General features: G+C 45.9%; 1 protein-coding gene across 1 annotated transcript in view; it reads right to left on the bottom strand.

Annotated features, from left to right (window-relative positions):
* Nucleotides 1–22,910, bottom strand: part of LOC146020478 (uncharacterized) — a 62,221-nt gene extending 39,311 nt beyond the window's left edge. Inside the window, exons 1-6 of the mRNA XM_083153645.1 lie at nucleotides 22,895–22,910; nucleotides 20,837–21,001; nucleotides 15,091–15,248; nucleotides 7,126–7,321; nucleotides 1,019–1,261; nucleotides 615–772 (exon numbers count right to left, since the gene is read on the bottom strand). Coding sequence (XP_083009771.1) covers nucleotides 615–772; nucleotides 1,019–1,261; nucleotides 7,126–7,321; nucleotides 15,091–15,248; nucleotides 20,837–21,001; nucleotides 22,895–22,910 — 936 coding nt within the window. The remainder of the gene's footprint in view (nucleotides 1–614; nucleotides 773–1,018; nucleotides 1,262–7,125; nucleotides 7,322–15,090; nucleotides 15,249–20,836; nucleotides 21,002–22,894) is intronic.
* Between the last annotated feature and the right edge of the window lie 2,689 nt (nucleotides 22,911–25,599).

Genomic DNA, 25,599 nt, shown 5'->3' with positions numbered 1-25,599 from the left:
GTCTTTCAATTAACTCATCAACTCTTGGCATTGGGTAGGCATCAAATTTTGATACCTCGTTCAGCTTCCGGAAGTCATTACAGAAGCGCAATGAGCCATCTGGTTTTGGAATTAACACAATCGGGCTTGACCACTCACTTTTAGACTCCTCGATAACCCCAAGGTCTAACATTTTCTGGACCTCCCCAGATATGGCCTCTCTACGCGCTTCTGGTACTCTATAGGGTTTTAAGCGTACCCGAACTCCAGGTTCGGTGACAATGTCATGTTTTATGGCTGTGGTGCGCCCTGGAAGTTCTGAGAACACATCATAATTCCTTTGTACTAACTCTTTAGTTTCCTGCTTCTGGGATTTGGACAGGGTCTCTGACACCCGCACCTCTGGGCTATCACTAGAGGGGGCACTTACAGCTGTCAGAGTCTCTCTGTCTTTCCAGGGTTTAATTAAGTTCACATGGTACAACTGGCTTCCGTTTACCTGGTTGATACACTTTATAATTTACACTTCCCACTTTTTCGATGATCTCATAAGGCCCTTGCCACTTAGCAAGAAATTTGCTTTCTACGGTGGGTACTAATACCAACACGCGGTCACCTGGGTTAAAGCTTCTTACCCTGGCTGACCTGTTATACACTCGACGTTGTGATTCTTGGGACTGCTCTAAGTGTTCCCTGACTATAGGCATGACCGCAGCAATTCTGTCTTGCATAAGAGAAATATGCTCAATGACACTCTTGTAGGGTGTAGTCTCCTGTTCCCAAGTTTCCTTTGCTATATCAAGCAGTCCACGGGGATGTCTGCCATATACTAGCTCAAAAGGGGAAAAACCTGTGGATGATTGGGGCACCTCACGGACCGCAAACATCAAATAAGGCAGAAGACAGTCCCAGTCCTTCCCATCTTTGCTCACTACCCTCTTCAACATCCCCTTTAATGTTTTATTAAACCTTTCAACAAGACCGTCAGTTTGTGGGTGATACACCGATGTACGTAGATGCTTAATTTTCAATAGTTTACACAACTCTTTCATTACTTTAGACATGAAGGGGGTTCCTTGATCGGTAAGGATCTCTTTGGGTATGCCGGTACGGGTAAACATGTTGAAGAGCTCTTTTGCTATGGACTTTGAAGAGGTATTCCGCAAAGGAATAGCCTCAGGGTAACGAGTGGCGTAATCCAACACCACGAGAATATACTGAAATCCCCTTGAGGATTTTACCAAAGGGCCGACCAGGTCCATTGCAATCTTGTCAAAGGGCACTTCAATAATAGGTAACGGAACCAGGGGACTTCTAAAATGTGTCATGGGAGCCGTCAGCTGACAGTCAGGGCAGGACTTGCAGTAGTCTTCTACTGCGCGGTGAACCCCGGGCCAGTAAAACCGTTGCAACACGCGTTGTGTGGTCTTTTCAGTACCTAAGTGTCCTCCCATCGCGTGTTTGTGAGCAAGGTCTAAGACCATTCTACGGTATGGCCGGGGCACCGCCAGCTGCTTAACTATCTCCCCACGGATTTTATCTACCCGATACAGTAGATCCTGGTTAATGGCCATATATGGGAACTCTTTGTCAGCATTGGGGTATTGGGGCTCACCATTTATGACTTTAGGATTTTCTCTAGCTCTTAATAAGGTGGGATCTCTAAGTTGAGCAGTCCCAAAATTATCACGTGACATCTCTAGCTCAGGCATGTCACACGCTTCTTCCTGCTCCTCAGCTTCACCTGCAAGAACAGCTAGGGGAAAACTGTCAGATTCAAAAGTGGTCACCCCTACCGTTTGAACCTCAGTATCCTGATCAAAAGGCTCAGGGCTAATCACAGGGCACACATTCTCATTATTAACAGCATTTCTAGTGCAGTGTACATTCTGTTTCCACAAGTCCCAGAACAATGGGAAGTCTCTTCCCAGGATCACACTATGCATCAGGGTCTCTACCACGCCCACTTCATGGGAGACAGTTCCACGAGTACACTTTAGCTGGACTAAAGCTGTGGGATACTCCTTGGTGTCCCCATGTATGCACAAGACCCCTATGTAACGTCCTGTGAGTGTCCCAGGGTCTACCAAGCTGGCATGGATGAGAGTTACTAAACTCCCAGAGTCCAGTAGAGCACTCCCGGGATAACCATCCACCTTTACATGACATATTTGCTGTCCAGTTTCTGACACAGTCTCAGCAGAGAAAACAGAACGTGCATGTAAAGAGCTTCGCCTGGCTGTATCACACTCCATTGGCTCAGAAGTAAGGGGGCAATTGGCAGCAATATGCCCAGGTCCATGACAACGCCAACACTTTATGCGGCCCCAGTCTTTTTGCGACCCAGGTTTAGACCCTACTGTCCCTTGGGAACGCCTCTCCACTGTTTGTTCCCCATCTAGGCCACCTCCCTTTACAACATTATTCACCCCTCTAGTAAACGGAACAGTCTTACCAGATGATCCGGCCGATTTGCTGTTCTTGAGGGTGGAATGTCCAGGAGGCACTTCTTGGATTCGATTTTCAGTAGCTCTGTACCTCTCAACCAAGTTGACAAGCCCCTCGGCATCATTAGGGTCGCCCTGACCGACCCAGCGCTGAACCTTTGGAGGTAAGGAACAAAGATACTTGTCCAGCACGACTCTCTCCACGATCTGCGCTGGTGTAGACTCCTCTGGCTGTAGCCACTTCCTTACCAGGTGGACCAGGTCATACATTTGGGACCGCGCAGGTAACTGTTCAGAAAAAGTCCAGTTATGCACCTTCCGGGCACGCACACTCATGTTTACGCCTAAGCGAGCAAGGATCTCTCCCTTAAGTTTCGCGTAGACCTTAGCATCCTGCTCACTCAGATCAAAATACGCCTTTTGTGGTTCTCCAGTTAGAAAAGGCGCTACCACACCTGCCCATTGATCCACGGGTAACTGTTCACGCTCTGCTACACGTTCAAACACCGCAAGATAGGCCTCTACATCATCCGTGAGAGTCATCTTTTGCAGAGATTTCTGTACTGCAGCCCGTGTGGTTGGAAGCAAGGGTTGGGGTGTTTGCACACTCTGCGCCACACTCTTAGCCACATTCTGTATTTGCTCTTGTAATTGCAGATTAGTTTGCTGCTGTTCCTTTAAGGCTTGTCTGTTGGATTCAAGCAGCAAAACATTGGTTTCAGCCTGGGCACGCATGGCCTCCTCATGCACCTTTTGCTGATGTGCGTTGGCCTGCCGCTGCAACTCATTTGCCTGCACCAAGTGTTTTAAAAGGTCCTCCATTTTAACAGTCTCCTGTTGCAGGGTTACAGCAGCCTTCAGCCAGGACATACAAGTATCAGCGCACTCCAGACACTCACTTGTGGCTGGTTGCCTTTAGCAACAACTTCCAGCTTGCTGTAGCAAAAGTCCTATAGTTCGATGTATGTCTCTTTAAGTGAGATGCTTGCCCGCATTCTCCACCATATGTGGGGTTTTAGCATCAAAACGGGTAGGCACAGGTGAGGATTTGGCACAGACTTAGACAGTGACATCACGGCTTGGGTCCAAAACAGGGCTTGCCTGAGTTTATTGCAGCACTCAGAGCAAGAAACTAAAAAACAGCCTTTACACTTCAGGCAAAACAGAAAATAAAACCTGCTCGTCTGAGCTCTAACTAAACAGAATAAACGTCCCTCTCTATACCAGGGCCACACTATGTGACACTGGACACACACAGCAGATATAGATCAAGTAACTCAGTACTTACAGCCTTGTCTCTCTCTAGCAGCAGCTTACTGCCTCCAACACTCAGGGAGAGAGAGAGAGCTATGGAGAGGGCTGACTCCTTTTTAAAGAATCAGGTGCTCTCCTGATTACCAGCCCAGGACAGAACACCCTTTGTAAGCCGGAGCTTACCACACAGATTGAAACAGCCTGCAGTCTATATGCCATAAGACAGGATTCTAGGGGAAAGGTACCTGCCATCTATGACTTTCCCTGCCACTGTCTTACAATATATATATATATATATATATATATATATATATATATATATATATATTTTTATGTTTTATCATATCTTTATTCTTCCTACTATTCTACCCCATACCTTTAAGGTATCATTCCCACGTTGCTGTAACCCTCGTTTTGTCCTTGCTCATACAAACAAGCGCCGAGTAATTTTTATTACAAATTATTTATTTATAGCAAATTTCACACTACACTCAAGGACATGCCCCCTTTTGGGTGGCGGCACCCTCTTTTTCTGGAGTGTGCACATAACTTCAGCCTTCAGTTTCCCATACCCCCACTTCAAAATTTCCACCTCAACCACTGCACACACACATATATATATATATATATATATATATATATACGTAGCGCAGATACACACAACAGATACACACAACACCACACACAGCACACACACCCACATACACTACAGCACACACAAAAACAGTACAACACACACAAACACACACACACACACACAAAATGCATCATCGGTGCTAAATCTCAGGAGTGGATGTGGAATTCATCAACACACACAAGCTATCAAGTCAGGAGCGTTGTGTTTCAAACAACAACATTAAACCTGATTTCATTGCTGGCATAGAGTATCAATGCAAACACATTCTAACATTATGGTGGAGGTTTTCACAAATTACAATCTTGGCCCTCTGGCACAGCATTTGATGACATTTTACAGCAATTCTGGAAATTCTAAAAACCCCAAGGTTTTCCCGGGCAACACCGGGTGGGTCAGCTAGTAAATAAATAAATACTTAGGGTTGGGTGTTATGTAATACTTGAGGCTGGTGCTATATAATACCTTGGGTTGGTGCTATATAATACCTGGGGTTGGTGCTATGTAATATCTGGGGTTGGATTATATGTAATACCTGGGGTTGGGTTTTATGTAATATCTGGGCTTGATTATATATAATACCTGGGGATGGTGCTATATAATACCTGGGGCTGGTGCTATATAATACTTGGGATTGGTGCCATATAATTATTGAGGTTGGTGCTATTTAATATCTGGGGTTGGTGCTATGTAATATCTGGGGTTGGGTTCTTTGTAATACTTGGGGTTGGTGCTATATAATACCTGGGGTTCGTGCTATATAATACCTGGGGTTGGGTGTTATGTAATATCTGGGGTTGATTATATATAATACCTGGGGTTGGTGCTATATAATACTTGGGGTTGGGTGCTATGTAATACCTGGGGTTGGTGTTATGTAATACTTGAGGCTTGTGCTATATAATATCTTGGGGTTGGTGATATAATACCTGGGGTTGGGTGTTATGTAATACTTGGGGTCGGTGCTATATGATACGTTGTGTTGGTGCTATATAATACCTGGGGTTGGTGCTATATGATACCTTGGGTTGGTGCTATGTAATACTTGGGGTTGGGTGTTATGTAATACCTGGGGTTGGTGCTATATAATACTTGGGGTTGTGTGTTATGTAATATCTGGGGTTGATTATACTGTATATAATACCTGGGGTTGGTGCTATATAATACTTGGGGTTGGGTGCTATATAATACCTGGGGTTGGTGTTATGTAATACTTGGGGTCAGTGCTATATGATATGTTGTGTTGGTGCTATATAATACCTGGGCTTGATTATATATAATACCTGGGGTTGGTGCTATATAATACCTGGGGTTGGGTGTTATGTAATATCTGGGCTTGATTATATATAATACCTGGGGCTGGTGCTATATTATACCTGGGGCTGGTGCTATATAATACTTGGGATTGGTGCTATATCATTCTTGGGGTTGGTGCTATTTAATATCTGGGGTTGGTGCTATGTAATATCTGGGGTTGGGTTCTTTGTAATACTTGGGGTTGGTGCTATATAATACCTGGGGTTGGTGCTATATAATACCTGGGGTTGGGTGTTATGTAATATCTGGGGTTGATTATATATAATACCTGGGGTTGGTGCTATATAATACTTGGGGTTGGGTGCTATGTAATACCTGGGGTTGGTGTTATGTAATACTTGAGGCTTGTGCTATATAATATCTTGGGGTTGGTGCTATATAATACCTGGGGTTGGGTGTTATGTAATACTTGGGGTCGGTGCTATATGATACGTTGTGTTGGTGCTATATAATACCTGGGGTATGATACCTTGGGTTGGTGCTATGTAATACTTGGGGTTGGGTGTTATGTAATACCTGGGGTTGGTGCTATATAATACTTGGGGTTGTGTGTTATGTAATATCTGGGGTTGATTATACTGTATATAATACCTGGGGTTGGTGCTATATAATACTTGGGTTTGGGTGCTATATAATACCTGGGGTTGGTGTTATGTAATACTGGGGGTCGGTGCTACATGATACGTTGTGTTGGTGCTATATAATACCTGGGGTATGATACCTTGGGTTGGTGCTATGTAATACTTGGGGTTGGGTGTTATGTAATACCTGGGGTTGGTGCTATATAATACTTGGGTTTGGGTGCTATATAATACCTGGGGTTGGTGTTATGTAATACTGGGGGTCGGTGCTATATGATACCTTGGGTTAGTGCTATATAATACCTGGGGTTGGTGCTATGTAATACTTGGGGTTGTGTGTTATGTAATATCTGGGGTTGATTATACTGTATATAATACCTGGGGTTGGTGCTATATAATACTTGGGTTTGGGTGCTATATAATACCTGGGGTTGGTGTTATGTAATACTGGGGGTCGGTGCTATATGATACCTTGGGTTAGTGCTATGTACTACTTGGGGTTGGGTGTTATGTAATACCTGGGGTTGGTGCTATATAATACTTGGGGTTGTGTGTTATGTAATATCTGGGGTTGATTATATATAATACCTGGGGTTGGTGCTATATAATACCTGGGGTTGGGTGTTATGTTATACTTGGGGTCGGTGCTATATGTTTGGTTTTTGTGGTTCTGCGCTAACCTTTTTACAGCAGCTCTTATAATAAATTGGTAATGATAGAAAAAAGAAGAGCACTATTGTTGGTTAAATAATAAAATATCATGCGGTGCTAGGTGATATATAATAATGAGTGGTACCTGTAAAGGAAGATTATATAAAAAAAACAACAATGTTTACACCCTTTTGGGGAATTGGTGTTTTGACTTAAGAACAAATTGCTCCGTGCGGCACTGTCCCTATCTTGCCCTGTGTACCTGCGTGCTGGGTCTTCCGTGGTGATCTATGGTATTTGAGCGGAGAGGAGACGGTGACTTGCTGGAAGGAAGGGCTGGACCACGCATCCGTGGCAGCCGCTGCACTGATCTTCCGTCTCTGCCGATACCGGAAGTCGCCGGAAGTTCTGGCGGCGGGTCGCTCGAGGTTACTACGGGTGGTGGGGACGGCGTGCCGCTGAAGGTGGAGGTTGGGGAATAGTGACTAACGCGTTTCATGCGACTGGGCGCACTTTTTCAAGGATATTTTCGTTGTGAGCACGTTTGTACTTTTATAGGTAAAACTTTATTGAAAAAATCGGAAGTTGACTGCCGGAAGTTGTGGAAAAGAGTGGGAAGCACATGTTTCCTTCATCTTGCTGATTTTATTCAAGTTTTTTATTGATTTTAAAAATTGAATCCTAGACTTTCTCAAGGTTTTTATTAGATAATAAGTTTGATAAAAGGGTACCACTCATATAGATATTTATAAAAAGGCGTTTAATTCTATATCTATATTGAGACCTCTTGGATCCATTGTTTTCATTTCATAGATCCATTTGGTCTCTGTTCTTCTAAGCTGTGTTACAAGGTCTACTCCGCGCCAGTTTTGCTTCACTTTCTGTATAACTGTGCATTGAAGACCTGTTGGATTTTTGTCATGTTTCTCCAGAAAATGATTTGAGACACTATGGGTTTTTAGGCCCTATACAAATCTAATTCCGCAAATCAAATTTTTGCTTTATGTTTGGTAACTAGTTGTTGTTTTATATTTTTTGCCTTCCTGTAAATTAACCAGCATTACCAGAAAAGCCAAAAATAATTTACAGGAAGGCACAAAATATAAAACAACAACTAGTTTCTAGTTTTACAAGAAACCAAGTCCAAGATAGTATCACACAAAATAAAGGATAATTTAGATGCCTGAACTGTAAAGCTTGTAAAAACAATAAAAGAACAACAAAATCAATAAACAGCTTCAAATCCAATCAAACCGGAAAATAATTCAAAATAAAGGATCATCTTTCTTGCGAGTCATTTATTTATTGGAGTGCCAATGTGGGCTTCAATACATAAGACAGACCAAACGTAAAAGCAAAAATTAGATTCGCGGAACACTTGTATAACATCATAAAGGGCCTAAAAACCCATAGTGTCTCGAATCATTTTCTGGAGATTTGCGGTAATTTGAATAAATCACTCAGAAAATGCCTGAAATTGCATTACGGACCCGCCAGTAAATTCAGTGCAGTCGTTTAAAAGCTCCTGCACATCTCAAATATGTGTCAAGCAGGGATGAGCAGGGCCTTCTGAGCGACTGAAGATGCCGCAGAATGCCGCCATGGAGCCCTGACGATGATGCCGCCCAGGAGCCCCGCTGATGCCTACCTGCTGAAGCCTGAAGTCCCGCTAACACTGCCTCCTGGTCCGCTGCGCTGCCCTCTTCACTTGGTGGAAGCTGCGGGAGTGAGAGGATGTGAGGCTGGACTCCAGCACTGTGGTCCAAGGTGCGACACAGGCGCTGCGGTCCACAGTGCGACACAGGCGCTGCGGTCCACGGTGCGACACAGGCGCTGCGGTCCACGGTGCGACACAGGCGCTGCGGTCCACGGTGCGACACAGGCGCTGCGGTCCACGGTGCGACACAGGTGCTGCGGTCCACGGTGCGACACAGGCGCTGCGGTCCACGGTGCGACACAAGTGCTGCGGTCCACGGTGCGACACAGGCGCTGCGGTCCACAGTGTGACACAGGCGCTGCGGTCCACGGTGCGACACAGGCGCTGCGGTCCACGGTGCGACACAGGCTCTGAGGTCCATGGTGCGAGACAGGCGCTGCGGTCCATGGTGCGACACATGCGCTGCGGTCCATGTTGCGAGACAGGCGCTGCGGTCCATAGTGTGATACAGACCCTGCGGTCCATGGTGCGACACAGGTCCATAGGCAGTGTTGGTGATGTCATGACTGTGGGACCCGCCAAGCGCTGGGTGCTGTCACTAGTGGTCCTCCTTACTTAAGGTAGGCTGTTTTGTATTATTTGTATTCCTGATGAATAATCTTATTAAAGCACCACAGTGTTGCACTGTACAGACTGTTACAGCCTCGGGAAGGCACCCAGGTATGTAGCAGTTTAAATAAGGAGTGCCTTATATGTGTGTATATATATATATATATATAAGATTTGTAGAGAGGCAGGCACTCACCAACACTGAGAGTTTTGTGCAAAAGCAAGGTAGTCTTTATTCGTCACATCAGGGACATCAAATAGGCATCGACGTTTCGACCCACAACAGGGGTCTTTGTCAAGATCAGCAACATGGGTACACCAGACAAGATATACAGCTAACCCACTGACCGGCTATTTATGGCTTGCACCCTCATTAGTTGTCACCACCCACTCACCTGTGGAGGTCTAATGGGAAGCACTGAGATCACTGGTTTATATTAAAGCCACACTTACCATTCTATCAGGGCAGGGGGATATACCAGCGTTAGGCACCATAATAAATTATCATGGTCCAAAAAGGCAAAGAAAAGCCTGTAATAGCTTAATTAGATAGCGTGCGCTGGAAACGGAAGTAGCGTGCGTTCCATAGCTTTGGAACGCACCTCCTGACCGGAAGTGGTCATCCTCAGTGTCTAAACGCCCCCAGGCAGTGTAGCGCATTCACAGCTGCCGCTGAACCAGGAAATGGAATGCGTTCCACCCAGCTGGAACGCAAACAGGAAGTAACAAGCGGAGATAACAGTTTATATCATAGAACCTTAATTTCTCATGATCAATCTCAAGCCATATATAGTGCAGGTCAGCAGGTCACTTGCATTTACAATTCATTAATTAAAACCACTAATGTATAGAAAAAAACAATAATATAAGAAAATGAAAAAAGTGAGAAAATGAAAAAATGAAAGAATATAGAAATAAAAATTACATAATCTAATACATGTAAAAAAGAGAAAAAATAAGAAATACACCACAAACATTTATTGCACTACCCCCCAGTCCATTGCTTCTCACGCTCATGAAGCCCTCTACAGAAATACGTTATAGGCATTATGCTCATTTAAACCCCTTGGGACAAGTGTCCCCAATTCAAAAATCCATCTCGCCTCCTTTCTTTGTAGCACCTTTTCCCGATCCCCGCCACGTTTTAATGGTGGCACATGGTCTATCAGCATGCATTTAAGACTTGCTACGGAGTGTCCCATCTGGCAGAAGTGCCTCGCAACTGGTTTATCCGATTTTTTATTCTCCAGTGCTTGTCTTATCGATAAGCGGTGGTTTGCCATTCTGTCTCTGAATGATCTCGTGGTTAAACCAACGTAATAGAGTCCACAAGGACAGATTAAGATGTAGATCACATACGATGAGGTACAAGTAATTCGATGTTTAATCGATATTTGTTTTCCACTATGTGGATGCGAAAAGGACCGTCCCACCAACATGGAACGACAGGTTGTGCAATCAGCACATCTCACACAACCCAATCTCTGTGATGGTAGCCAGGTTGTAGTGGCCATCTTGGGTTGTCTGGTTGGACACATAAGCAATTGCTTGAGGTTAGGTCCACGTCTGTATGAGAACATAGGTGGTTTTTTATTTATCCCCTTCATCTTTGCATCAGACGTGATTAGGGACCAATGCTTCTTAACAGATCGCTCAATGTCCTTAGAGGCAGTATTGTAGGTTGATGGGAATATCATTCTCCCTGCCTCCAATCGCTTTGTAACCTTACTCTCAGCGATATAGTGCCTTTTCTTGGCCTTATACAGGCACCTCTCAATCGTTGCCAATGTGTAACCTCTATCCAGGAAACGCTGACGCATCTCGTCAATCTGCATGGTAGTATTGTGACTTGAGGTGTTATTTCTTAGTACCCTCATGAATTGTGAGATCGGGAGACTCTCTTTTAAGGTGCTCGGATGATGACTGGTAGAATGTAGGAGGGAGTTTCTGTCCGTTTCTTTACGGAATAATGTGGAGCACAACTGTCCATTCTTCCAAAATATATATGGAGTGCCTGAATTTATTTCATGTATTTCCCTGTTCCAGCACCGACCCAGAATATTGCTACAGATGATTGATGATACTGGATATTTTAATCTTCGTTTGATGGCTCTACAACATGACAAATATACAGCTTTATTGAAGGGGTGTATCCCCTGTTTTATTGGGAACTGCGCTACCCCATACATTGATTGGGTGAGAACTCTTCGCTTTAGCATGCCTAGATAATCTAGTCTCAGTTGCCACTCCAGTTTTGTTACTTTAAATATTTTTCTAAGTTGATTTTCTTGTCTTTTTTATTTCATTTTTGGTGTGTGTAGTTTGTACGTACTCTCTAGTGCATCTATGATGTCGCAAAATGCAATCTCAATGCTTGATGATGCCACCCTTGAGAGGGCACAGAATACTCTGATTTCATTAACAGATGATGAGGCCGAAAAGGTCCTATTTGACCACTCTGAGTTTATTGAATTGCCTAATGAAACCACCTATGTTCTCATACAGACGTGGACCTAACCTCAAGCAATTGCTTATGTGTCCAACCAGACAACCCAAGATGGCCACTACAACCTGGCTACCATCACAGAGATTGGGTTGTGTGAGATGTGCTGATTGCACAACCTGTCGTTCCATGTTGGTGGGACGGTCCTTTTCGCATCCACATAGTGGAAAACAAATATCGATTAAACATCGAATTACTTGTACCTCATCGTATGTGATCTACATCTTAATCTGTCCTTGTGGACTCTATTACGTTGGTTTAACCACGAGATCATTCAGAGACAGAATGGCAAACCACCGCTTATCGATAAGACAAGCACTGGAGAATAAAAAATCGGATAAACCAGTTGCGAGGCACTTCTGCCAGATGGGACACTCCGTAGCAAGTCTTAAATGCATGCTGATAGACCATGTGCCACCATTAAAACGTGGCGGGGATCGGGAAAAGGTGCTACAAAGAAAGGAGGCGAGATGGATTTTTGAATTGGGGACACTTGTCCCAAGGGGTTTAAATGAGCATAATGCCTATAACGTATTTCTGTAGAGGGCTTCATGAGCGTGAGAAGCAATGGACTGGGGGGTAGTGCAATAAATGTTTGTGGTGTATTTCTTATTTTTTCTCTTTTTTACATGTATTAGATTATGTAATTTTTATTTCTATATTCTTTCATTTTTTCATTTTCTCACTTTTTTCATTTTCTTATATTATTGTTTTTTTCTATACATTAGTGGTTTTAATTAATGAATTGTAAATGCAAGTGACCTGCTGACCTGCACTATATATGGCTTGAGATTGATCATGAGAAATTAAGGTTCTATGATATAAACTGTTATCTCCGCTTGTTACTTCCTGTTTGCGTTCCAGCTGGGTGGAACGCATTCCATTTCCTGGTTCAGCGGCAGCTGTGAATGCGCTACACTGCCTGGGGGCGTTTAGACACTGAGGATGACCACTTCCGGTCAGGAGGTGCGTTCCAAAGCTATGGAACGCACGCTACTTCCGTTTCCAGCGCACGCTATCTAATTAAGCTATTACAGGCTTTTCTTTGCCTTTTTGGACCATGATAATTTATTATGGTGACTAACGCTGGTATATCCCCCTGCCCTGATAGAATGGTAAGTGTGGCTTTAATATAAACCAGTGATCTCAGTGCTTCCCATTAGACCTCCACAGGTGAGTGGGTGGTGACAACTAATGAGGGTGCAAGCCATAAATAGCCGGTCAGTGGGTTAGCTGTATATCTTGTCTGGTGTACCCATGTTGCTGATCTTGACAAAGACCCCTGTTGTGGGTCGAAACGTCGATGCCTATTTGATGTCCCTGATGTGACGAATAAAGACTACCTTGCTTTTGCACAAAACTCTCAGTGTTGGTGAGTGCCTGCCTCTCTACAAATCTTATGTTTGGGATCCTAAAAATCCTCTAAAGTGGAGCACCGCCCTGTATCCCTCTCTCATGGACTGAGTGCGGTTCTTCCAAAATATATATATATATATATATATATATATATATATATCAGAGGTGAAAAAAGGGCACTCACCATATTAAAAGTAATTTTAAGTTTTATTCCATGAAAGTAGAAAAAGCTGACATACCATCGACGTAACGTGACGTTTCGGTCTTACAAAAGACCATCATCAGGATTCAATACAGCTTGAAATTCAACAACCGTCAGACAAGCAACCTGGCATCCATCCCTGGGGAGGATACCAATATATATACTGTATATATATATATATATATATATATATATATATATATATATATATATATATAGTCGCAATACGGTCCGGCACTCCCTCTTTGAGGTCAATGGCCCCGGTGCCTGTCTCAGTAGACAGTGTAGGAGAAGAAGAAAGACTGGCACTCGTAGGTCTTTTTAAAGTCCGTATTCAGCAAACAGTGGAACAACCAACGTTTCGGGGCAGCGCCCCTTTGTCAAGGTGTGTGTGAACAAAATACAACAAAATAGTGCTTACCTTAAATAGGGGTGAGTGGGTGGGAGGCGGCGTGTCATGCTGGGCCTGGCCTGCTCCATCGGCGGGTCGCGGTGGCGGAAGTGTCTCACCGGAAGTGATGACTGAGCCTCAGCAGAGGGAGATAGGACGCTCAGGCTCTGCCAGCGCCGGAAGTGACGCGGCGGGGGAGGTGGAACGCAAGCTGACTAGCAGCCATGGTTACTGTATGATCCAATAGGACCCGGTGAGCGGCGCTAAGGCTCCAGCGTAACACGCAGCCTGCGTGATGACATGACAAAGCAAAGTGATTATAAGGCAATATGCATATGTGACAAATATACAAGTAATAAACAAATCGGAAATGTTAAAATTCTAAAAGCGATATTGGGCACAGTTTATCTATGCTGTGGTGGTCTCAAGGTGTTGGTGAAACGTGAAGCACCTGAAGTGCTTGGTGAGTCAAATTCAACCTTAAGCTGGAAAAGCATAAAACCTAGGGCCTCCCTATGATAAAGGGTGAACGCCCCGTGGGTTTATGTCGACACCAAGTGTGTCGACCTGTGGGGGCCATCAATAAGGAAAATGTACAGGGACAGTGAAAAAGGGAAAGAGGCAAGCACACCACTACCGCGTTAATTATACTGACTCAGGGATTACTGCCCGCAGGATGATGGAATCACATATTAACAGTACACTGGGAAGAAAATCAAAGGGACAGTAAGAGTAAAGCGGAGAGAAGAAAAAGCACACTATAGGCGTGTATACGCATGTGGCTCCTCTATGTGTCAGGACACCCTTGTAGCAACTAATGTTGGAGGAGGTGTACATATTCATACATAATCATACACAGTAAAGAAAATCAAAGGGACAGTAAGACAAAGCGGAGAGAAGAAAAAGCACACTCAGAGCGCGATAGCGTTCATGTTCAGCTGGACCCCAGCCTGGACTAAAACCAGATGGAACACCTGGTACTAAATGGAAACCCATTGGGCATAACAACAGTATATTCAAGGAAGAAAATCAAAGGGACAGTAAGAAAGAGCGGAGGGAAAGAAAAGCACACTATATGAGCGTATATACGCCACCATGGTGTTCTAGGGTCTGATTGCCTAGAGCTATCCAACACATAATATAAGTACAATGGAAGAAAATCACAGGGATAGAGAGAAGAAGCGGAGAGAAGAAAAAGCACACAATGTAGGAACCCAACTCCCTGAGTGGTACACCACGGGTCGGGGGTCAAGTTGACCCTGGCACAAGGATCAATCGCTAGGGGGGAGCTTTTCCCCGAAACACTGACGGGCGACAATAAAGAAATTTTAACCTGAAACAAGCCTGAGGAGTGCCACTGTTCATCCACCATATACAGATCCCGCCAGGGTATCCCAGGGGCCACCCCAGCAAGGTATATTACAGGAGAGAGGAGTGCCGGACATCTATCTATCTATCTATCTATCTATCTATATATATATAAAGGTTACATACATCACTACATATTACCTCCATAGGGTACTGCCTCCCAGACAGTCTGTGCTCGGATCCATTGCTTCCACTTCCATTGCTGTAATTTCCCCAGTGAAAATGAAATGCGACAGCTGTATAAACAGCAGGGAGACCGCCCCCCGATACCGTGACTCCGTTAGCAATGCCGATTTCCACTGCCAAGAGAAATGAATGCTGTGAGTATCTGTCCGCGTCGCCACGGACACCTGTGAAGCCCGCGAGGGGACGCGTATAACTGTGAAGGTATCCGCGTCCCCTCGCGGGGCTCGCCGCGCTCGCCACGCTTCGGGCACGGTGGCTCGCTGCGCTCGCCACACTATTCTATTCTCAACTCCACGCCGACGTGGATAGTGGGGCATGAAAAGGTCAGAGGACGTGTACCGCCGCCCCTCGCGGGCTCGCTGCGCTCGCCACGCTTCGGGTTGACGTTGATCGTGGGGTGGCGTTAACAATTGTGGGGGCCATTTCAGACTTCACGGTGACTATTTGGGCTCTGTGGCCCATTTAACATTGTTTCCTATGTAAAAATCGCGGGCATTGAGGCATTGAACACTAAAATCGGGTCCAATCTCATTTTTAACATTGGTCCCTATGGGAAATCGCGGCCATCGTGGCCATCGCATCGCACCCGATTTTTAGTGCATTCGATGGTCGCGATGGTCGCGATGGTCGCCGTTCTAGGTAAAGAGTACCGATTTTTCATCTCAAATTCTTCACCCCTCTCGGAGTTTATTACTGGAGTCTTGGGAAGTTTCTTCTGAAAGCAATTTAGACATAATGGTTTTAGGAGAGAGATATGGAATGAATTGGATATTCTTAGAGCTGGGGGAAGTTTTAATTTATAGGCAACTTGATTATTACTTAAATGATAGAATAAGGGCCAATGAAATGAGGATTGAGTTTCATGTAGGGAAGTCGTTGACGTAGATTCTTGGTAGACAACCAAACCCGATCACCCACTTTTAGTGGAGGTCCTGCTCTTCTCTTCCTGTCTGCTGACTTCTTATAGCGAACAGATGGCTTTTTGATAGCAGAATGTACCTCAGACCAAACTTTGTGGACTTGTTGTAATGAGAGAAATTTGTAACAGGAAGATTATGGAACTCTGGACAATGTGGATGTCTTAAATAAACAGTATAAAAAGGTATAGATCCAGAGAAGGAATGGAATGAGTTATTGTGAGCAAATTCTGCCCTATATAACAAGGAAAGAGGTTTTTGGTGGTGACCGGTCGCACAGAAATTATCAACAAGTATTTCAAAATGGCCCCCTAATAGGCATTAATGGTTAATCAAACAAATATCGATTGCAAAGAAAGGGGGAAAGGAAGAATGTCTCGGTGTGGTGCACCTGCAGATTTGGATAAAATATAACTTTTATTCATTGATTTCTAAAAGCTGCGAAATATACAACACAAATACATAAATGACACGGATAGTGAAATTAAAAGGAATAATCCTCACACCGTGAGGCTTCCAGGATCTATGTCCCTTCTTTTTATCTGGGTTTGTTCTGTAGTGGTGCTTGTGAACATGTGTAACAATGTTGTGTTTTTTAACTACACGGTAACAGTTAAAACACAGATGTTGCAACATTATCCAACTGCCAAACAATAATGTGAATGTTCCTTTTTGTGCTATGCTGTGCATATACAGAGAGATCACAAAGGTGATCTGTAGATAGGGATATGGGTAGGTGTAAATAACGTGCTCACAGCAATACAGTGAAATGTGAAAAACCAAACAAAACCGGGGAGGGGAGAGGGGGGAATTGTGAAAGGGCCCATGCAGGCCTGTCAATGGTGGAACTGATAAGTAGGGTGGCAGTGTGATGTGTAGATTTCTCTGAGTGTGCCCAGGTGACTGGTGAAAGAAATTTTCAGGCCATATCTAATGGAGAGCTCAAATGGAATATATATTCATAAATGCTGAGCCCATGGTCAAGAAACAAGAGAATCCTTACAGGAATACAGTGTAATTGTTGTCTTCATTTAGGCCTCTCGGGGACATGGTTCCCATCAGGAATATCAAACGAGTTTCTTGTTTAAGAAGCTCTTTATCCCAGTCATCCCTGCGGATACCCATTTACACTTTTACCATTCCAAAGGCCTTCAGGCCATTGGGACTGCCTCCATGATGTTTCAGGAAATGTTTGGCTACAGGAGTGAGGGTTTTCAGTTTCTGGCGGTCTCTGGTGGCATTTTTGATACTGAGAAGATGTTCCGACAGCCTCTTTTTGAGTGGTCTGCGTGTTTTGCCCACATAGTGTTTTCCGCAGGGGCACTCCAGGTTGTATATCACCCCTGCGGTGTCACACGAAATGTAGTTGGTGATTTTCCATGTCTTTCCGAACTTGTCCACATAGGAATTTTGCGGAATCATGTGAGGGCATATACTGCACGTACCACATCTAAAGGAACCCTTCTTTGTGGTAACCACTCAGGTCTCCTTTTCCAGGTGGCTATGCACTAGAATGTCCCTTAAATTATCACTACGCCTCCAACTAATGTCAATTTTATTTCCAAGGATTTCATCCAAATCTGGGTCAGTTTTCAGAACGTTGAGGTGCTTGTTTAACACATTCTGTACTTCTCGCCATTAATGGCAGAACGTGCCAATGAATCTTATCTTGCCATGTGCCTCTTCCTTCTTGTTTTTGGGTAATAGTAGTTGATCTCTGTTGTACCCTTGTACCTCTTTTCTGGCTTTGCGGATTGATCTCCTACTGTATCCCCTGTTTCTCAGTCTGGATTCCAACTCTTCTGCCCTCATATCATAGGTGGTTTGTCGGGAACAGTTTCGTTTTGTGCGTAAAAATTCCCCTTTCGGGAGCCCCCTGGTGACAGCAGGAAAATGAGTACTGTTATTGTAGAGGAGAGAGTTGGTGGCAGTACTTTTTCTAAAGAGATCTGTAGTTATTGAGCCATCACTTTCAATACTGATGCGAAGATCTAAATACTCTACCTCCTTTTGGCTGCTATGGTATGTCAGCTTGAGGTTGAGATCGTTTGTATTCAGTTTGTTGATGAACTCTTTGAAAATGCCAATATCCCCTTCCCACACAATCAGAAGGTCATCTATATACCGTAACCATAGTAAAATGTGTTCGGTATATTCCTCGTGGGGTTCTGTGAATACTCGCTCCCGTTCCCACCACCCCAGGTACAGGTTCCCATACATGGGGGCACAAGTGCTCCCCATCGCGGTCCCCTGTACCTGGAGGTAGAATTGGTCTTCGCAGACAAAGTAATTTTTTGATAAGACAAACCACAGAAGTTTGAGGATAAAGTCGTTAAGTGGTGCCTCTCTTTCCATGCTTAGGGAGTATTTGGAGGCCTGTATACCATAAGTGTGGATGATACTGGTATACAGGCTGTTATCAGAGTTTTTACCGCATTTTGGGATGTAAAAATCTGGCGATGCCCCATAGAAGCCAATGGGCTTCTACCGCATCCCACCACCACCCCACAACGACCCCCCCCGCCGCCCATTCACGGACCCCCGCTGCCCTGCGTTGCCTCCTCACCTGTGTCCGGGCAGCACAGAGCTGTGCTGCCCGGACCTGTGACCTCCTCCCTGCACTGATCCTCTTCTGGGTGCAGGGAGGAGGAGAGCCTGGCGCAGCAGCAGCAGCGCCGGGTGTGTGAGGGAGGGGGGAGCCGCCAGGACCTGCTGGGACCCGGCGACTCTCACCGCAAAGGACAGCTCTTAACGCCAGAGCTGTCCTTTGCTATAATTATCGCATATGTTAGAACATATGCGATAATTATAATTGCGAAGAGAGGCAAAGGGGGGCGGAGATTCTTAGAGAATCTCCCCCAGAATCTGTATGTCGCCGGGTGCCCTCTCCAATGTTGATTTTGGATATATACGGTGCTGTGGGCGGGCTAACTATAGAATAAAGCCAACTGCCAGGTGGTGATACGTTTCGATTTTAATATCGTCATCAGGTACAACCTGACAGGTAGGATATCACAAGCTTTTATAAGTGCTGAAATTACCTCGTGCTCACACTAAGGAAAAAGTGGTGACATCATCAGTGGCAGACACCTCTGCCTAATCCGACGTCAGAAGGTAAACAATCAAAAAAGACAAACTGTGACTTTCACAAAATGGTATTTAGGAATATGTACTAATTATTTACAAAAGAATTTACATGAAACACATCTTAACCCCTAACAGTTGCAAATGGAATTGGCATATAAAGTAACAAGGTTGCAATGATACATCTTAGGTAACAACTATTACATCTTAGGTAACATATAGTTCCACAAGATCAGGTGGATAACAGTATCGTGGATGACAGGCTAGGGGGCATTAGGGTCAGTACGATCTGTCTGAGCTGAGCGTGCTAATTACAAGAAGCAATTGAGGGAAAGGCCCTCGTTAAGTCCCCTTGGGGCTACGGGGAATCATGTATCCATTTGGCTTCTAGACAAGTAATTTGTTTGCCCTGTTGCCTCCTCATTTGTCATCTGTACCATATCAATCATTTTGTATCTCAATGAAGGAGTGTGTTTGTGTACGGCAAAGTGTTGGGCTACTGGTTGATCAGATTTGTTGCCCTCCAATGCTTTTTTGATGGCACTGCGATGTTGGGCCATACGGACTTTGAACTCGCAAATTGTTTTGCCTACATAATAGAGCCCACAAGGACATTTAAGCAAATATACTACGTATTTGCTAGAGCAATTGAATATGTGTCTAATTTTGTAAATCTTTCCTGCGTGTGGGTGGGACACATTCTCCCAATACGTAATATATTTGCTCTTGTTTATTCTGGTAAAGGACACCACCATATTGGGAAGCTCCACAAGGTCCTTGAACTTCTTCCAGCAGCCTCATTTCCAACACTTATGTTAACGCAAAATAGTGAGGACTAGCCCAGAAATAATACCTATCTACAAGTGGTGAGACTTTATACCAAAAACAAAATTGCCATGCCATCCTAAAGAAAGACTTGTCACACCAGTGACCTTATTATTCACCACAGAGGGTTACTAGCTTACCACAGTGGTGGGAACTGGCTCCAATTTGGACGGAAAGGATTGTTTTAGGATATTGGGGCCCCAATCTTTCTCCTATTATACACCTTAGGAAACCTGACCTCTGATTTGGAGCTAAGTGCACCCATCCTTTTTATTTATATGTACCATGTGTTGTGAGGATATATATCTGAAACCTACTACAGCATCTGCTCTTTGTGCGTTACTGCCCTTTGGAGGATCGGAGCGGAGAAAGACCCACCAAATATGCCGATCTCCCATTGATCTTTTGTGAGTAATTTGTTTAGGGGTTTCCCTTGCATTCAATAAATTTGACAAGCACAAGGAGCGAGACACCATTGTGGTGGAGAGTATATGAGCATTATATTTCCTAAACCTTGTGAGTGTGTTGGAAAGGGGGTCATACCCCAATATTTTCCATCTTTATACAAAGGATATTGCTTATTTTAGTACTGTACATTGGAAAAAACGTATCAGTATTGCCCGAGGAGATGCGTGTATTTAACATTTATGTTTCTTATATGACATCTGATAATTCTAAGAGTGAAGAGGAACCCCCCCGAACATTCCATTTATAGGGGAGTATTGATTTATTCATTTAGGCGCCATTGTCAAATTGATTGAGATATTTTTTGTGTTCAACTGCTTATGCTCGGAATTCGGGTGATACCCCTTTTCTCAGCCTATAATAGCGCAGACAGATATATATATATCCAATATTTATTATTCCATTATTACCTGTGCGTCCCGTGTTACTGATGTTCAGCATGGTGTTAGGGTTGCTGTAGTTAGTAAATACAATGGGACCCAGGCTGCCATTGTACTGGGCATTGCTCTGTGAGATGTCTTGTGGAGACTGTTGTGATCCATTGCAGGAGCCGAGTGACGCCCATGTGGCGGGACCTGCGGGATAAAGCAGACACAGAGGTTTGTTATGTGATTATGGGAAGACCTCTGGGATTCTCCTTCTAGGTGCTGGAGTCAGAATGCATAGCCTCAGGGCCTCATTCAGCAATGGACGCAATGCTCCCAAACGGACCATTCTCAGTGTATTGCGCATGTGCGATCATATCCCAGAAGAACAGTGATTGACATTGTCGGACTTTAAAGGGGAGAGAGGTCGATGCTGCATTTTCTGGGAGTGGTCTGGCCCACTTTTAGGGTGGCGGCATGATTTAGGGGTAAATGGTGGTGGTTCACCTGCCTTTCCTGTACAGGAAGGGGGTTGACCCTTATTGCCTGCTCCTTTCATGCTGCCCATCACTTTGCCCTGATACTGGCTCCAACTATACCGATTTAATGGACTGTACCGGCTAAAAATAAATGTATTGACGTACCGTTTTTCCCTGGTGGCCGCTCCGGCTTACAATGGTTGCCCATCGGATCGGGTCCAGCGGGGGGTGTACAGATGAAATTATGTCCCAGTGGTGCCTTGCTGTGTCCTGGTAACCAGTGTGCGTCATGACGTCAGCACACTGCCCACGGACTAGCTCCCGCACGGCGCACTCAGGGGCTGTCTGCAACAGTAAAATGCCGCCCGGCAGTGGCACATATGTATTTGAAATATCTGGAGTCGGGCGCAAGAGGCTGCACTGCGCTGTGGCCCTTATTCTAGTTGATTCGGAGGGATGCGTATTTCGGACAGGAACCGAGTGTTCTTAGCCCCGCCTACCATACGGATTGCTCACACCACCCGAATGCGGTAAGACCTTGAGCGTAAGGACCGCGAGTGGATGTTTCATGTGAACACCTACCCCATCTTTGGGAACCTCCCGCATCATTCGTTGGTGACCGACCATCGAATGATGGACCGAGCGGTCAGACAGCTCCGAGTGCTCCAGAGCATTTTTATGTATGAAAGCATATGGCCGGCCAGCAGACATCCGGCTATGTCATATGTCCGCCCCCCAAACGTGCGTCACGGCCGCATTACCATACGTACACCCAGTGTTTTCATGGGAACCGGGGGTGTACGCATATGGTAATGAGCCCAAACAGCCCTTCACTCGGATGGTTCCATACGATCATTTTCTGCACGGACCTCACTCTGTGTTCGGACATGCGAGGCGTTCGCACATGCGCAGTTACGCCTCTGCACATGCGCAAATACAAACATCAGCCATCCGTCCGCACATGGAGCCTTCCTACTCAATCAGAATAAGGGCCTGTGTCGGGACTCTGGTGAGGGGAGCAGCCGGCCGGCGCAGCAGTAAGTGAGATAAAACGATTGTAAATCTGGGAAAACTTATGTCAGAGATGAATATGAAACACAGTGTTCTGAACATTGCACATACATCTCTGTTAAGAAATGCAATTGTTCCCTACATGGAGAGGAAGGGGAAAAATGCTTAGTACACGCCCCTTTACCTGTGGCCACGCCCCCTTACCAAATGTGTACCGCTTTCTGCCCTCCAGATGTTGGGTGAGGTTCTTATTTGTGACGTATGGAAGAGACCAGTATGTGCACCATACAGTAGCTTGTCCTATTGCTCAGGGCCTGATTCAGATCTGAGCTGGCCCACCAAGCAGGTAAACACCACCCCACCGCGCTCCCTCTCCGTTCGCGGCTGTGCATAGAGGGGGGAATGGAAAGATTTTCCACTTGGTTGCAGCACTGCGCTGATACCCGGGAGCTGCCTGTCAATCACCTTGCATATGGCCAAGGAAGACTACCCTTTGCATGGTCCATATGCAGGGGGACCCCGCACGTGTGCACAGCATAACTGGCAGCAGCTGCAAATTTGCAGTCCTGTGTGCCAATCTCATTCAGGTCCTTATTCACCAAGGGGCCATTACCAGCAATTCCTATCATTTCGCTTTTGTCACACGTAGCCGCGACGGAGCGCGGCGGGTACAGTACTCACCCGTCCGCGCCCGCCGCCGGCTAGCGTGTGCAGGTCCCAGGCTGCGGCGTGCGAGTAGGGGCAGCTCCAGGTAGGGATGGCAGCAGGGGAGGCCGGCGTCGCCATCTTGGTTGAGGGCAGGAGACAGATTGGCCCAGAGTGGAGGTTCCCTCCTCTTCCTGCGCTGTCAGCCAATGGCAGCCGCCCCCTGGGGATATAGGGGATCTGCCTAGGCTGTTCAGTGTCAGTGCAATGAGTCTTTGGAGTCATTCACAACTCCTAGCTGTTTCCTGGATCCTGGCTCTTTCTCTCCTGACTCTGGTGCCTTGCTCCCTGCATCTTTCTACAAGGAAGTTTTCTCCTGACACCAATGCTGCAAGTCCTACCTAGTGCTTGTTCCTGCTTGTGTCCCAGAATTACCCTGCTCAGCTTTCCGCTGTCCTTCTTCATTCAACTCATTCATTCCATCATCTTTCAGTCATCCGGATCCATTTCTTCTATCATCAAATCAACCTCTTTCCGGATCTTCCTCTATGTACTCTGGCTCATCAAGTATACGTTTCCAGATTTACCTGCCCGTTATTAGTATTGTGCTGGACTCTATTTAAGTTATCCAACTGTCACTTAAAGAAGTATTTGAGTGAAGTTTATCATTTATGAAATCCGTTATTAAACCGGCACGTTTCAATCCTACTCCTCCTGGTCCGTCTCCAGTTCCTGTGCACCACACGACTCCATCCAGCCCTTTAGCCGTGACAGTTTGCACTGACCCGATGGAATCGGGTGAAGCACAGGCCTCCATGACGGATGTTCTTCAAGGCATCATGGCTCGCTTGGAACAAGTAGAGGCTACCCAGCGTCAAGTGGCTCAATTCCTCCAGACCTTGTCACCACCTCAGGCGGCCCCCTCAGTTTCGGCAGCACCTACCTCCGGAGCTTCGGCCTCTGCTGCTTCTCCGGGGCCAGCTGCTCCTCACCATCTGCAGCTGTCAACCCCCAGTAAATATGACGGGTCCCCAAGGGGGTGTCGAGGATTCCTGAATCAATGTGACGTCCATTTTACCCTCCAGCCTTCCAATTTCCCCTCTCCCAAGACTCGGGTGGCTTACATCGTGTCCCTACTGGCGGGCCCAGCCCTGGAGTGGGTGTCCCCCCTCTGGGAGCGTGCGGATCCCATCCTCAACAACTATGAAGAATTTGTGGCTTCCTTCCGTCGCATCTTCGACGAGCCTGGCAGAGTGTCCTCCGCAGCCACGGAGATCCTAAGAATTCGTCAGGGCAGTCGCCCAGTGGGACAATATGTTGTGCAATTTCAAACCCTGGCTTCCGAACTCAGATGGAACGAAGAGGCTCTCGTCTCTGCCTTCTGGAACGGCCTAGCCGGCCGCATCAAGGACGAGTTAGCAACTCGCGATTCTCCTTCCACCCTGGCTGAACTCATTTCATTATGTAACAAGGTCGATCTGCGACTCCAAGAACGCCAACTTGAGAGGAATCGCTCTGATCGCCTTCGCCCTCGATTCCCTTCCAATGTCGCACCCGCTTCCAGACCAACCCCGCCTCCTGCGGTGTCAACAGATGAGCCCATGCAAATCAACCGCTCTCGTCTTTCTCTCGAAGAGAAGTCCCGAAGACGGCGAGAGAATCTGTGCATGTACTGTGGCTCCTCAGCTCACCTGTTGGCTTCCTGCCCGCTGCGGCCGGGAAACGACCGCTCCTAATCTCCACGAGGGAGGTCCGATTAGGAGTCTTGCTTCCATCTCCCTCTTCTTCTGATTCCACCATTCCGGTTACCCTTGTGTGTCCCCAAGGGAGAAAAAGAGTTCAGGCCCTATTGGACTCTGGGGCAGCGGGAAATTTCCTTTCGTCTTCTTTTGTCACCCAACATGCCCTGCCGGTGCAACCCCTGGATCATTCGCTGGTCCTCACTGCAGTGGATGGGAGTCGAATTCGTAGTGGACAAATCACCCATCAGACCACCCCGGTGACACTGCTCATAGGAGCTCTACATCAAGAGACCCTTGAATTCTTCATTCTTCCACAGTCCTCACATCCAATGGTCCTGGGCCTTCCCTGGCTCTCTAAACATAACCCACACATCGATTGGACCAATATGGAGGTCAAGGCCTGGGGAACAGATTGCCAGTCTACCTGCATTCCTCAGATCCTTCCGGTCTACCAGACCCATCCACAACATGAGGATAACTGTCCTTCATCCTCTTCAGCTCCACCCTTGTCTATACCCGCACCATACCGTTCATTTACAGATGTCTTCAGTAAAGGAGGTGCCGACACCCTGCCTCCTCACCGTCCTTGGGACTGCCCGATAGAACTGGTGGCCGGGAAATTCCCTCCTCGTGGCCGCATCTATCCTCTGTCGCTACCCGAGACTGAGGCCATGTCCTCGTACATTCAAGAGAACTTAAACAAAGGTTTCATTCGACCATCTACTTCTCCGGCCGGGGCCGGGTTTTTCTTTGTGAAAAAGAAGGATGGCGGTCTTCGGCCATGTATCGACTATAGGGGCCTGAACGACATCACCATTAAAAACCGCTATCCCTTACCCCTTATCGCAGAACTATTTGACAAGATCAGAGGGGCGGCAATCTTTACTAAATTGGACCTGCGAGGGGCCTACAATTTGATCCGGATCCGTCC

The sequence above is a fragment of the Crinia signifera genome, chromosome 7, assembly GCF_055691185.1.
Source record: "Crinia signifera chromosome 7, ASM5569118v1, whole genome shotgun sequence".
Lineage (NCBI taxonomy): Eukaryota > Metazoa > Chordata > Amphibia > Anura > Myobatrachidae > Crinia > Crinia signifera.
The sequence above is the reverse complement of the archived record's forward strand: the minus strand, read 5'-3'. Positions and strand labels throughout refer to the sequence as shown.